Raw genomic sequence first — 15,244 nt, 5'->3', positions numbered from 1 at the left:
TTGTGCTATTATCTGTAGCAAGCAGCCATCAGTTTACACAAATAAAAATAATCTGTCATTTGTGAAATAAAATTGTGTTCTTGATTCTGTCAGGGATGAATCCTAAAAATCCTGTTTTGGTGGCTCAGCTTATTTGTAGTAACTGCTTTGTTATTCTAAGGTCTGTGCAAATGCAACAAACAGAGTGGACAAGCGCTTTTATTGATGAAAGGTTTTCAGGAATGCAGACTGAAGGCCTTGCAGTATGAATGTTTTCCATAGAAATGAAGCACTCTAGCAACAAAGATCTGTTCAAAAGAAAGACTTTCTCTTTCCTGTCACTTCAGTTTGTAAAGAAAGTGCTCAGAATAAGCTCCATCAGATGAGATTCGTATCTGGAAGAGAGGCTTCTAATCAAAGTGGGAGAGACAAGCAAATTGCAATGGAAAACAGCTCAAGAGTTGTATTTTGCAACAGGAGTATTAGAAGAGTTAAAGCTTTTCCATCTCAGACTGTGGGAATCTTGTTTGACTGGAGATCAGACTCTGCTGTCATCATCCTCTCTTGCAGCTGATAAGTGTAGCAACATCCTTTTATTTTTGTTGGCAAAAAAGAAAAGTACAGCTTCAGAAAACATTGGATAAAGGCTGATTGAATGCTGCTGATTTTTTGTAGTGGCCTCTAGGGAAACTGTTCTCTAGTCACTGGTCATCATGGTGATATTCTCAGGCTGCAATGAAAATAAACTCTTGATAGGTGCCTGGGATACCCTATCTCAGAGTGCAGCAGTAATTGATAAAATCATCCTGGTCACTGGGGTACAGAATATTTACCACACTCATGCTATTGAACAAGAAAAAGAATGATAAACTGATTAGCATCAGTAGATTTCTAGTAGTATATTATTCAGGTTATTATTTGATATTTGTTTTTTTAATTATCAAACTGAATTACAATATTGAAGTCATTGTGTCTTTAGAAGAGAGGGAATATTGGATGATCTTAGGAATATAACATAAGCCACATAATTATTAATAAAGTCCCAAGTGTTGTTTCTGTTATAACAGACTATGCTTCTTAATTTATTATAATAATACTCATTCAAAGGTAATAGAACTGAATAATTTATTCAGATTATAGGAAATTTTAGCATGTACACTCTCCTTCACTAGAGAAATAATTTCCCCACCCTTGCTTCTGTCTTATCAAAGTAAAATCCACATATATGAAATCAGATTTGTACATCTCAGTTTTGGAGGTGGTGATGGAACAAATGGCAGTACTGTTGTCAAGTGGGAGTCACAAAATGTTGTGGCTTTGGTTTCTATTCCCCTTCACTCTGCAATTTATATATTTATTTATTTACCCCTGGAGGAGCAAAGAAGCCAAATCTGATTTCTAGAACTCTGAAGGTCCTGAGAACATAATTATACACACATGTGTGTGCCTGCCTGCTTGCCTCAGAGTTCCTGTGACGCACGTAACTCTACTCTCAGTCAATGCAATTCCCAGTATTTTAGAAGTTATATGAACTTTGGGATTATCTGGGTTGTGATCCAGCACACAGTTTCCTGTCATGGCTTTGTACTGCTTACATTTCTAATTAATTTCCTGGAAATTCTTTCTTCCTCAAATTTGAATGGATAAAACCATCTCAGTGTTACAGAGGCGTATGAATCACGTGTTCAGATAAGACTGAAAGGTTCTGTACCTTTCATAGGTATGCATATTATGCATATTTTCTCCAAATTTACAAAATTTACAGAATTTACATTCTAATGAATGCAAATCTGGGAGTTTGCAAGTAATATTTTTAATTAGGCTAAGTATGAAAATAGGCTAAAATACCCATCTTTTAGAAATTTAGGAAAAAGTAGGAGAATTTGCAGAAATGGAGGGGAATGGAACTAGAAGGATGTTCAGCTGCTTTGCACTATAGATGTGTGTTAAAATGTGTAAATTCAGATGCTTTACCAGTGTGGTCTGTCCTCCTTTTGTTGTTCCATTATCAGCCAGAATCACTAGGATCTGCCATGGAAGTATACTGTAAGCCAGCCACAGAAATTTATAATGGTATGATTGTACAATTCCCACAATTGATAATGACCAAATATTTAAACATATGATTTGATAATATATTCTTAGAGCTTTTTTTAAAAATCAACTTTATGGAATATCCTCAGCCAAAGCCCGTGTTGAACTGGAGGCGAGCTTGAATTTGTATGGTTACAGGTTAGAGAAGAGCATTTTATACTGCAGTCATAAAGGAGAAACTGAGGAATCCATAGTTTGTGTGGATTACAGGGGAATACTCTGACAGCCCTCATTCAGCCAGATATGGGCATCATCAGGAGATTAAAATAACCAATATGTCATTGAAAATCTGCCTCACGGCTGCAGATTCTGAAACATCTTACTCCTCCTGTGGTTGTTCTGTGATGGCACCGTGGGGCAGAATTATGATTATTTGGTAATCCAGTGGCTGTTACACAGGTATGCCTGGTAGAAGAGCTAAAATCAGCGCCATAGGCCCCAGAGGTAACACAGGGCTGGAAGCCACGACCTAAGCCATTTTCCCTGTAGTCATGGAAAACTTTGCAACGAGCATTTGGTGTAGAGTGAAGTGAACATGCTACATGTCCTCACACATCAGTGGGCACCAAACATCTGACATCCTACTGCAAAGTTAAGGTCTAGTAGTGAAAGACCTGAACTGATATGTGCCTTAAGAGGGATCAAGGGCATCACTGGTTTCTTGCATACCTCCAGCAGCAAGGAATTTACTAAGTGAAGTGCCAAGTCAACCTCAGGGAACAGCCCTGATTTAAAGAAAGATTTAAGGTCCTGTAAGGCCTTCACTCTCAGAACTTCTCTGTGCAACTTGCACGTTGCTTCAGTACGTGACTTTATGGCTACAGGAATCTCCAGTCTCCTCTTCCCAACAATCAGATCAGAACCATATTCATCTCTGCAATTTGTATACTAAGGTAGGAGTGATTTGGCTGTTTCTTTGTCCTTTCGCTCTTCATATTAAAAATGAAGAAAGGCATCTACATCTGTTTTATTATCAACAAGAACAAGCCAGGCGAGGATTCAGAAGAGAATATTCACAGTAACCCGCTGATATGCAGTAAGGGAGGTGTTCATGTAACTCTACACCAGCAAAGATTACCAGTATTATTGCTGTTATATTAATTTTCTGCTTTTAGAGATATCATCTTTGAAACTGAGTTTTATCCAAATCCACCAGGAATTTGGCTTAAATACCACTCTCCTCATATTAAACAAGTTCTGATGCATCAATTTACGCTCTGATTTGCCAGTGTTTCTTTTCAGTGTTTGAAGAGGTGCCTTTTATTGCACACTAAATCCAGCTATTGGGCTCTTGGGTCAAGGATTAATGTACAACTCCATTCTCCCTTTGCAGCATTCCCTGATCCCTCTTTCAGCGTATAATTTCTTTACTCCGTGTTTTTTGCTGTGAAGTTGTATGTGATCTCTGAAGTAGTGATTTCACATAAATCCTTCTGTTGCTTGCTTGTCTCTGCCTATGTTTTTGCCCAGGTTTCATCGATTTCATTGTGGAACCCACTTTTACTGTGCTGACTGACATGACTGAGAAGATTGTAACGCCGCTCATCGATGAAGCTTCCCGCTCCGGCTTGTCGGGGTTCAGGCGGTCCAGGTGAATAACTGCGTGCACTGCCATTATGCCCAACTTCCCTGTTTTCCTCTGTGCCATAAGGTCTCAAGCCTGATATCCACATTGTGGACATGGCAGCTCACCTTCTGGTGTGATTGTGTCTTAGGGAAACTCCTGCTGATGGAGAGGGTGAAGAGGGAGATTGCCATAAACCTGAGACCCACCTCTAAAGGCAGTGAACACAAATGATTGTAGACATGTAGTCTGGTGAACTCTCTCATTCACTAATGCCAAAGACAAGGTGCTTCCTTGGTTTGGATGTAAGGAGTCTCAGCTTGTTCAACCCACTCTGCCATCAGGAAGGTGTAACACCATGGTGCAGAGATCAGAATGCAAGTTTGATCTCTCAGTGCCGAACGCTTTCACTATTAAGCTAAAGTCATGTTCCCTTCTGCCTGTGCTCCTTCAGGTGCCATGACTCTTGAATTTCTGGATACCTTCACCAGAAATGAGTAGAGGAAGACGGCAGTGTCTGTCCATCCTCCTCCTGCCAACTCCCTCCCCTGTTTTCTGTATTTTCATGGACAGGACTCTGTCTTGGGATTTAAGAACCACGTATTTGGTGGTCCTTCATTAGAGCAGGGCCTTGAAGTCAGGATTTCCTCTCCAAGGTGACTTACCCTTGGGTTGGTATGCAAAGGGTGACCACTGCTCTCTTTCCCTGTCAGTTACTTTACTGTCTCTATTAAAATGTACTTAATGAAGTGTCCATCCCTAAAGGAGAACTGCAGGATCTGTAACTCAAATGAGTGCCTGATTTCAGCCTTACCTGACACCCTGAAGCTCTGCACAAGCTCAGAAGCAGTCTGGTGCCTAATGGCTCCGATTGATGAATTTTAGGAGGCTTCTTATTTGACATGTTGGCTTTCTGAAAATGTCTGACTCTCCAATAAATATTTAGGGAGTGAAAATAGGCAGCAAAAGTAGTCTGGGCAACTCTGAGTGATTCTTTTTCTTGGGGACTGAGGAAACCTAAAAATAAGCAGGGAAAGGCTGCCTTTTACTGTCTCAGCTTGTGCTGTTTGTTTTAACATTGATTACCATGGTGCAGGAGGAGGGAAAGATGAGGGATTCCAGCTTAGCTGTGTATTTTTGCTGATTTACTTTGTTAACTTACCTAGATTTATAGTTGCTAGTACTTCTTAGCTGTATTTGGGCATATGATATACTGGTTCCTGCTATGTTATGTGATCTTGTTTGCCAGTCTGAACAGCATTAGTCCCTCAGAAGTTAAAAGATCAAGTGTCAAGAGCACTGGGTCAGAAGGAAGTGCCTCACTCAACTGCTCCATACTCACTGTGGACTTCAAATGTTTTAAAGCCACCTGGACTGAGGTGGTACAGCAGAATCGGGAGAAATGGAAAGCACAAGCCACCAAAGGTAACAGCAAGACTTCTTAATGAAAGAATAAAAAATCTTTTGACCTCTTCTTCTTCAAGCTCTTCTTCAGTGAAATTCTTCTCCAAGTAAGCACTTCAAGTTTGAAAGAATCTGCTTTTTTAGGTCAACAACCTACAGTGAATTCAGAAAGATGGGAATATTATAATTCCTCTGTGCCTTATTCTCTTCTATGTGGTGTAAGTGTATATGATGAAAGGGATGTGGACAATAAGTAGAAAAAAAGGAAGTTGTAAGGGAGGTCCCCTAAACTGGTGAGTCAGATCTAGAGTAGGTGCAAAAATAGCTGGAAAAGTATATTTAGACAGTGGTTTTCAGTAGGAAGAGGCATGAACGATAGTTTGGGGGAGAATGACAACATACTCTGGATTCACTGCTGGATTTGATTTGCAGTGGTAGTTTGGATGATGAATTACAAAGTGTGCTGCATTTAGTCATGAGTCATGAATTTGAGAAGGACTGCAAATATTTCAGAAGAATGTAGGGACTGTGTTGGTTGCAAGTTGACTGGGGAGAATATCATCATGCTATTGCAAAAAAAAAAAAAAAAAAAAAAAGTCAGCCAACTAAACAAAATAAGATTTCAAGGTGTAAGCAGAAGCATTGCTCCTAACACCTGATATTCCCTTCTTTTCAGTGTTAGTAAGGCTCTTTCATGAGCCCACTTTTGGACACTGTGGTTCAGGAAAGATATGGACCAGTTGCAGACTATACAGAGCAAAGTCAAGCAAGTTATAAGGCATCTCAAAAATTAGCAACTTGTTTGTCCTGAAGAAGAGACAACTGAGAAGACAGAAAGTAGTTTTCAGACATCTGCTGCTGCTGCAAAATAAGGGATTTTTTTTTTTTTTTTAGTATCTCTGGCTGTCGAGAAATAATTAGCAGATGATTATAATGTAATAATAAGTTAGATGGCTGCTAATCACTGTTACTGGAGATCTTTAGGAAGAAATGAGAGAAATATATGTTGAGAATGACAGGTATAATTGTCCTGCCTTCAGGTTTTGTCAGTTGCCTTGAGACCTCCTCAAACCCTAGAGTGATTTAGATGGGCTTTGGAACAAAATAAGAAGGAATGTATCTTTGATTTTTTTTTCTTGGTGAAACTGTGATACAATGACTCCTCTGAGCTGAATGCTTGTTACTCAATTCCTTATTTAATGGAGTTGTTGTATTTTATATAAATGGAATAAGCTTGACTTTAATGCATTATGTAGCCTTTGCTTCAGGACTGATGCAAGCTTTGGCTTAGCTCTAATATTTTCCAGAGCAGATTGTTCCTCTCCAATTGAAAGGCCTGTGTGTAGGTGCAGAAGGGCAAACATTAATGAAATTAAATTTTCCTTTGGATTAAAATTCGCCATTCAGGAAAAGCCCATCTATTTATTCCAGAAAAATAAAATAAAAACAAAAACACAACATAAAATTTGTTTATTTGGCAGTTTTTTGGATGCTTTTTATTTTTTTAATTGATATTTACTAATTCGGGTATTCTTTTTGGAATGAACAAACAAAAGCTAACCAAACAAGCAAAGTGTTTAACTTGGTCAGCATCTCACAGTATGTGAGTATTGAATGAATGAAGCCAATACAGTTAACTATTTTTAAGAGTTTTAACACATGTACCATATATACTTGCTTACCTACTAGGGATCTACTAGATAAAAATCTTACATGCAAGAGAGTCCTATGGGGAAATAAATAGTATATATCTTACCTTTTACTTAAAAGAAATACATAGAGTAGACTGTAATAGATTCTGGATATTTAACTTTTAAATGTGCTTTCTCCCCATTTGCAGTGACTGCTTTGCATAAAGATTTTTTTATAAATGTGCACTTGTAAATGTCAAGTTATGATTCAAGTAGATGAGCATGCCCATTACTTAAAAAATGCTGGTAATATGTATTGATAAAATACTTCATACCCATTCTTTACAGGCTATCCCTACAATAAATGTTTAGTTATTAATACTTTTGCTGGAAAGTGTTTTATTTTTAAATACCTCAATAAAAAAATCCTTCTGGCAGCTCGTGAGGGTCTAAGGAAGAATTAATTTATGACTTCAGAGCAGAGAACTCATCAGTCTGCACTATTAGACATGGGGAATCCCTTGAGTAGATAATTTTATCTTTACCTTTTTGGCAACCTTTAGCAGCTCAGAATAGCTTATTTAATTTACTTTTTTTTTTTTTTCCTTTTTGGCCAAACTTCACCACCAATAGCTCTGATCAGGGCCCCAATTTATGTGTCAAAGGGTAGGAGATAGGGAGAACAGTTCAAGCTTCTGGTCATCTGAACTTACAGGTTTTCAAATAATTTCTGTGTTTCTGAGTGCCTTTACTGTGCCAATATGTGTATTCTTTTATCCTGAAAGATTTAGCCAAACAAAAGCCTCAGCATATGTTTATATGGGCTAGGAACTAAGGAGCTGTTCTTGGACCCTGGTGCCCCAGAGTTAAAACGCTCTGGTCTGCTGCTGTCTTGTCCCTGACTTGCAGCAATCTCTGCGCCTCCCTCCATCTGTCCAGCCTTCCTTGGTCATACGCAGCAGGCCTGCCACTCAGCAGGGGCTTCAACTGCCAACCCCTGTCAAACCAGTGTCTTTGCAAAGCAGCAAGATGCTCCTATGGTAAAAATAAGAATTATTATTAAAGGACAGAAAAAGCAAGTAACTGTTGTTCAGCAACAAATAGCAACTGGGGGACATAGGGAAAGGAAAACCATCTATTATTGTTGTTGTTGTTATTCTTTAATTTATGTTAGTGTTATTGTTCAAGAGTTTCTAGACTGCTGTCTTCCCTTTGGAAAGGGCATCAGTGTGTTTTTTTTATCCTGAGTGTCGTATTTATGGCAAATGTCTTCAACTGTATGGGCTAAGTAAGTGAGTTTATTGATGAACTCTTTTTGCTTAAAGGATCATCATTAAATAGCTACAAATTAAAAGCCGGAATAAACATGCACCCTGATGTGCAAAGCACCATGTAGACTAAAGCATTTTCTGACACTAATTTTGACAACAGGTACTCATCTGATGGTACTGTAAGAAAACCCGGTCTCCGGAGCTGAATCTCTCCTGTGGTTCAGGTGCAAAACGTAGAATCTTTTTCAGATCCTCAAATGGGAAGACTCCCTCTGCATACCATAAGTCTTCAGGCAAAATATCAACGTGCATAGCTGGGCTATCTATGGAAGCTACCATAGATTTCAGGAATGATTAATAAAGTGAGGGAAGCTCATATCTAATTTAATTATATTTTCATGTGAGCCGTAATTTATTCATTTAAAAATTAATTAACTTTAGTTAGCTGCTGGCAAGGAAATACAGATTGGTATAAAGATGGCTTTCTCCCTTTCTCTTTTGTATATCATTGGTAGATTTTTCTCAAAACTGGTTCTGATTCACTCATTAGAAGTATTTGAGAAGATACTTAGAAATTCTTTGGTAATTTTTGTTCCCTGGCCAAACCTCTGGTCATTTAGGGCGCAAACATCTTTGCTGGAGGTGTCAGGAATACTTCAGTAGGACTGAAGTAGACTTCGCTGAGTATTTTGTAGAGTATACTCATCTGCTTCCACAGTCTCTCAGACATCAGGATGTACATATTCTACTTGCTGGCTTCAAATTAAGAGTATTCTGGGCTACTCAGCTGCTTTTGCGGTCTAACTCCTTATTCATCATGGGAAAGGGAGAAATCTATAGTGGCCTTGCCTAGAGCCTGTGTATCCTTGCTGGGTTTATCAACTTGAGCATGGTACTGTGGGACCGTGGCTCTGTGGTAATTCCCAACTCAGCCCAGGAACCAGCACAGAGCCCCTGTAGCTTAGTCCACCTGGGTCTGTGCTGCCCACCTGAGCTAGAAAGGTAGCCGTCTCAAAACTTAGAGCTAAAGCAATTTATAGCCTACGTTAGTTAAGTATTTTCTGTGGCACCAGGACACAGGTTTTGGATAGGAACAAGAGCAGTATTTTAAATGGGGGAAATTGGCTTCCCTGTGAGCTTATTTTTATCTGAACGGCAATAATTTGAGATGCTGCTACTGTTTAACATTCACTTCTCGCTGTATACTTTTGCGTATTTGCGAGTGACTTTGGGATGCTTTGGGATGGAAGGGCAGGTACTGGTAGCAATATACTAGTTTGCTAAGAAAGGATGGAGTTACAAAGAAAGGATAATAGTAAGTGCAAAGGAAAAGATTGGGAAGCTGGCACTGGAAGATATCTGGCATCAGGGAGACAAAGTGGATTTTCAAAGAACCAGGAGTTTTTAAATGCTTAAAGTTACAGGGCACAGTATGAGAAAAACTAAATTCGGTGTGACAGGTTCTTGAATGTCAGAAATGAAACTAACTTCCTCACTCCTAAAGCCTTACATAGCTAATATCTCTTTTTAATTTTCCTTTTAAATTTTTTGAGGAAACCCATTTGCAAAGGTAGACCTTATGTGGGAAAAATGGACATGCACATAATATACAGCTAGGTCAACATGAAGTGTTTTTAGAAACTTTTCTTATGTTATTCTGTGCTCCTTTTCCCTTGCCAAGTCAGTTTCTACATGTATCTAAATAGAAGTTGTTTGCATGTGGAGGGCTGAAGTGGTTTTAGATGCATACGTTGTATCATTCCTGTCAAATTTACTGATAATCGTGATTTCTTTTCTTGTTTTGCTTCTCTCTTTGCTGAGGATGCAGAAGAAAAAGCTAAGAAAGAAGCAGAGGAAAATGCTCACCAGGGAACAGAAGAAAAGAAAACAGAAGAAAAAGATGAGAAGAAGCCAGCAGAAGATGCAGCAGCAGCAAAAACAGAAAATAGCAAAGAACCAAATGTTGGAGAAAACCAAAGTGCGGATTCCAATCAGAATCATGTGAACGGGACTCAACAAACTGGGGTGAGCAAACATGAAGCCTCTCAAGGGAAAAATGCATCTAGAACAGATAAAGGAGTGGACTCTCATCAAGCAATGGGAGAAGAGAAACAGCATATCCAGAATGGTAAGTTCTGTTCTTCTACTGAAGGATGAATTTATCCATAAAGTCAGTATCTTACCTCAGTGGTGGGGCTACTTGGAGAAAAGACACCCTGGGCTCAGAGCCTTTTCCTGGAAGTTGGTATAGCTGCCTCCATATGGGAATTGGAAGCTGTGAAGTCAAGTCCTCAGTAGTGTTCACTTCTGAAGGAAAGGACAGAATGATTTTTCTCATGAAAATGAAGCAGTCAAGTATGATCCACACTTAAAGGCTGAAATAAATTGCTGTTTCCCTTGATCTCTTTTTTGTGAGGGGAAGCAGCCTTTTTTGGAGAATTTTTGGCAGAAATTTGATTCCAGTGTTTTAACTTGCTCTAGAACTGAGTTAAAATAAAAGTCATATTTTGTATGTGAAAAATGTGAAAAAATACTGGAAAATATTGGAAAATTGCATATATTAAAAAAATTCTTAACCATGTGAGAACAGATCAGTTGTCTCTTGGCAGCTCTTGTTCTTGTCCTTCCCTTCCCACCTCAAGCTCTCTTAAACCATTACCAAAAAGTGGGAGTGTAGCCACCTGTAACTTCTCACAAACTTGGCAATTTTCAGCCAGTCCCAAACCACAAAAAAACTCAGACTCACAGGCATCCTTTTATGAAAAGTCTGAGTGAACATACAGGCCTGAGAGTGTTAAAAAATTCAGGCAAAGATCGGTAAAGTAATTGTAGCTGACAAGTCACTGGGAACATCCGGCTTTGAAAGTACAAGTTTTTGGTTTAGACAGCAGCAGAGGCAGGAATTCTGTTTAAAACAGTGCTGATACATTTTCCATGTATGTCCCTTGGTTGCAGGACTTTCCCACAGGTAGGTACTACTTTGCCATTAGTATTTTAGATTGGAAAGACTATGGGGAGCTATACTATAGTTTTCTGTCATTTATGGGATTTTTCTTTGGACAGTGTTATGTAGCTGAATGGGAACAGGCCCCCAAGAAGACAAAAAGGTTGGGGACATGTGAAATCCCAGTCAGACTGCACAAGATTTTGCTTCCCAAATCCTCTGTTTTACATGCTTCTAACAATAGAGGGATTAAGTGTACTCTAGTGCTTTCTGACGGTTCTTTTTTTTTTCTTTTTTGCAACATCTTTCTGCTACAAGTGTTAAAAATGCTTTGAAAGGAGCTGTAATGATTTCTGAAAATTAGTCTCTTTCTCAGGAAAAGAAATCCTGCTCTTTAATTTATTGGAAAAGGCCTTTATGAGGTACAATCACTGCAGGGTCTTTGGAGACTGATGAAATGTAACATTCATATCTCTGAGTTCACTGCAACTTCCTTTACGCCTGTATGTTAATATCTCATCGTAAAGTATTTGCCTTATTATCTCTCTGCCTTTGTAATCCCTTTCAAAAAGATCGTTATGATCATCGTTCTGCTCTGCTGCTGGCAGTATGGCATAGTAGATACTACGATATTCAAAAGTGTCCTATTCATAATAACTTACATTCAATGAAAGTTCAGAAATTGTTTCATCAGAGGAGTCTGAAATCTCTCTCAGTCAGTGCCCACGTGCCTTCTCAGAGGGATCAAGCTATGAAATAACATACTTGTGGGTGTTCATTGTCTCTGCCTGCACACACTTAGACTTGAGCAAATTCTTTATACAGTGGTCAAATAAAGTATTATTAGCTTATCATTATTATCAGCCGTATGATGATGGAAGAAATGCGAGAAGACTTTAGTGCTTTGCTAGATGCCTTTTCAATTCATTTCTTCAAGATAGTGTCCTTTAATGGGCTGCCTTCCTTAATCAGACATCTCAGTCCTGCCTGGAGCTGCTCATACCTCTCTGGCCACTTTCTGAAGGAGCTAGAGTCAGTAGCAATGTGATCAGCTGAGGACGTAGCTGGCTGTCCTACGCCCTTGTGCTTTCATTTTTTCTTACCCACACAATGAGCTTAATCAGAAAAACATGAAAGTTTTTGCTTTAAATGAGAACTGGACAGGACATGTTTTTCCATCTTGTTAAATATTTCGAGACTTCAAAGACATCTCTCTTTTACACTATGGAGAAACTTAATTAGGAGAGAGAGAAAGATCATTCCTCTAACATCCAAGAATAAGAAGTATCCCAGCGGTTAGGGCACAATGTGTAAGAGGAAGACCTTGTTTCACTCCAGTTTCTTTTCTGAGCTGCTCCAGAAGTCCATTGATCCACTGGACATGACTATCTGGAAGGCAAATGAGATCCTGTAAAACACATTTATGCCTATAATCCTGATCCAAAGGCCATAAAGTAGCTGTAGTAACAAAAATGGTAATATAGCTGTAATAAGCATCACTTTGATAACGCCTTGTGATGCACCTCTTATTTAGAAAATGAAGTTTTGTTCATTAAAGCTCTTTCACGTTGAAAGGTGGGTTCCAAATTTAGAGCTCTCTTCAGGAGCGAAAGGAGGGCTGCCTGCTCCCATCAGTTGAGCATCGTTGTTGCTCTGCGCATCTGAAGGGAGGAGACCTTCTCTGATGCTGTGGCTGAATGAGCTCCATCCTGCTAGATCTCTTCCTTAAAGTTATTTTATATTTAACGTTAAATTTGGCAAGATTCTTATTCAATGAGGTGATGCTCTGGGAAGATCTGCTGTGCTCCTGTATGACTAATACCTGCTAATAATGGACAGAAATTGAGAATGACTCTGATGAACCTTCCTGTCTTCATAAAAGACCCCCCCAGCCCCAGTTGCCATTTTAGTTCTGCCTCAGATACTGCTCTGCCTTGCTATCCTGGTTTGCTATAGGGACTCTAAAAAATAGCACTGAATGCTAGGATGCTTGACTGTTCTCCGAGACCATCATCAGGGGACTTGCCAAAATGAGTCTCTGGGTAAAGAAGGCTGATAAGAGAAAATGAGACAAAATTATGTAGGACTGTCTGGGATATCTAAGATGGTTCTGTGTTAGAAAGAGCTATGATGAAATCTTGGAGGGTCTTAGTCCTCTGAAAGCCTAGATGTTTCAGAGATTCATTTTGAAACAAAGAATGTGCTCCAGGTTTTTAATTTCCTACGCACAGCAAGAGGGAATATGAGTTTGCATGTGCACTTAAAGAGGTATTAGCAATTAGAATAACTTTTAAATCAGAATTTAAAGCTTGATTTTGTGTAGAAGTTGGATAAACTTTGGTGCTTTACTCTATAATAATGTATAAATCCAGTTCACTTTGAATTTATGTATTTTCTCCTAAGGAACACATCTTTCTGATGTTCTAATTTGATGGATTATAGGCATTAATAAAGTACTGTCTGCATTAAAATGCTTATTGTATTTCTTACTGCTTTTCTCTAGGTGAATTAAAGGAAGACGATAAGTCAGACAAAAAGGATCAATCTATTGTGGGAAATGAATCAAAGAAAACAGATGGTAAGGACTTAATATTTTATTACATTTTTTTCACCCATTTTTATATGCAATCTACTGTTTTCTAGACAGACATAGTTTCTTGTAACAGGAAGAAAAATCTGTAGTAACCAGAAACAAACTTAACAAAGGTGGTTATCAGATTCTCAAAAGCCATTGGGGCAGTGTTGGGGAAAATCATCTCTTTTCCATAAGGCCTAGCAATACTTATTTGTTCTATTGGTAAGCCATTTTCCTTACCCATCAATTTTTGTGCAGTGCCTGTAAGAAAAATCCTGAATTATTAAAGTTGCTGATAGGAAATGCAGATTTGTGAGGTTCTGTCTATCTGACTTCCTTTGGGCCAAATTCTGCTCTCAGTTAGGCCAGATTGCATGGGGGATGCAAAAAACAAACCTGTGCAAGGTTCATCTGCTTTTTTATGATTCCATGTTTTACTATGCCAATATAAGCACAAAGCTTTCTTGGATTATTTGTGTAAGTGGGAATTTGCCAAGTGCTATGGAACCACAGGTGTGGGAAGCAAGCATGAGCAAGCACATTAGTGTAGAGGCATGTTAAGGATAGTGTAGAAAAAAGGATGCATCTGAAATAATCCCAAGTCAGAGAACGGTTCCTTGGCCTCTGAGAATAATTTCAAACAGCCCTGAGCCTCTTGTAAAGTTCCACAGATGTTTTAGTAGCCTCACAAAGTGGAAAAACAGCTATAAGATGTATGACATGTTTATTGTTTTGCATCTCCTCAGCTGTGCACAATGGCCTCTGAGATAGTAACTGACCCCACATTGCTTCAGAAGTGATTGCCTAAATGTGAGATAGTAATATAAATGGAAACACATGTGAGAGCTAACATTTCCTTTGTGCATATGTGCCTCAGTTAAATCCACTGAAACATAGCTATTCCTAAACATAAATAATACAGTACTTGGTTTTGATGGTCAAGAAAGACAACCTCATTGTAAGTAATGCAGCTTAGAATGATACTGTGTTTTATAGTTTATTCTTTGCTTTCAGAAAGTTACTTAGTATTCCTATTGCTCTAGCAACGTGAAAAATAAGATGTGATGCCCTGACAAAGAATGTTGAACAGGTAATCCAGAGGCATATATTAATCTTGGACACATTAGTGTATACTTACAGCCCTCTTAGCAAGGACTGTTCAGGAAGATTTAGTTATTTTGTTAGAAGGTCATATGGTTTACACAGTTGAGAAGTTTCAGTCAGGAAAACAGTCTCGAACAAGTACCATTGACGGCACTTTCTGCAGTTGTGCTATTAATTCAGCACAAATGTTCAGAGAGCAACGTGAGTCTCCAGATGTTCATGAATGTGTGCGCTGGGGTATAGAGCTGTAATGGCCCCACAAGGATTAATGGGCAGAACGGCTGCTTTCCCAGCTGTAGTGAGTGATGGCCTAGCAGCGGCTGTGTTGGAAAGCAGCAGCCCTAGCAGGACAAAGTGGATGCAGAGAGAGTGAGGGCTTTCTAGGAAGGCTTAGGACCAGCACCCTACCAAGGGAATAGTCCCAGAAACCCCTAAATTTGAGGACAAGGTTACATTTGAAAGCCTGGATTCCCTCAGGAAAGGTAGAGGAGCAGCAATGTAGTCCAGCTGTAGGACTAAGAAATGTTTCATGGCTTTGAACTGTGAAGAACTAAATTTGTTTCTTTACAGCTAACTAGTCTTTGTATGCTGTTAATTGTTTAATGCCTGCTTGTTCTTGTGCAAGAAAATGTTCTGCTCATCCCCTTAGGGAAAAGGCCAATACCATGGGACACATTG

General features: G+C 39.0%; 1 protein-coding gene across 8 annotated transcripts in view; it reads left to right on the top strand.

Moving 5' to 3' along the window:
- PDE1C (phosphodiesterase 1C) overlaps positions 1-15,244 on the top strand; it is a 313,258-nt gene that overhangs the window by 264,907 nt on the left and 33,107 nt on the right. For all 8 annotated transcript variants that reach the window (XM_062569517.1, XM_062569519.1, XM_062569520.1 and 5 more), the window contains 4 exons: positions 3,544-3,664; positions 4,887-5,062; positions 9,772-10,071; positions 13,391-13,465. In XM_062569517.1, the coding sequence (XP_062425501.1) occupies positions 3,544-3,664; positions 4,887-5,062; positions 9,772-10,071; positions 13,391-13,465 (672 nt within the window). The remainder of the gene's footprint in view (positions 1-3,543; positions 3,665-4,886; positions 5,063-9,771; positions 10,072-13,390; positions 13,466-15,244) is intronic.

The sequence above is a fragment of the Rhea pennata genome, chromosome 2 (genome assembly GCF_028389875.1).
Source record: "Rhea pennata isolate bPtePen1 chromosome 2, bPtePen1.pri, whole genome shotgun sequence".
Taxonomy (NCBI): Eukaryota; Metazoa; Chordata; class Aves; order Rheiformes; family Rheidae; genus Rhea; species Rhea pennata.
The sequence above is the reverse complement of the archived record's forward strand: the minus strand, read 5'-3'. Positions and strand labels throughout refer to the sequence as shown.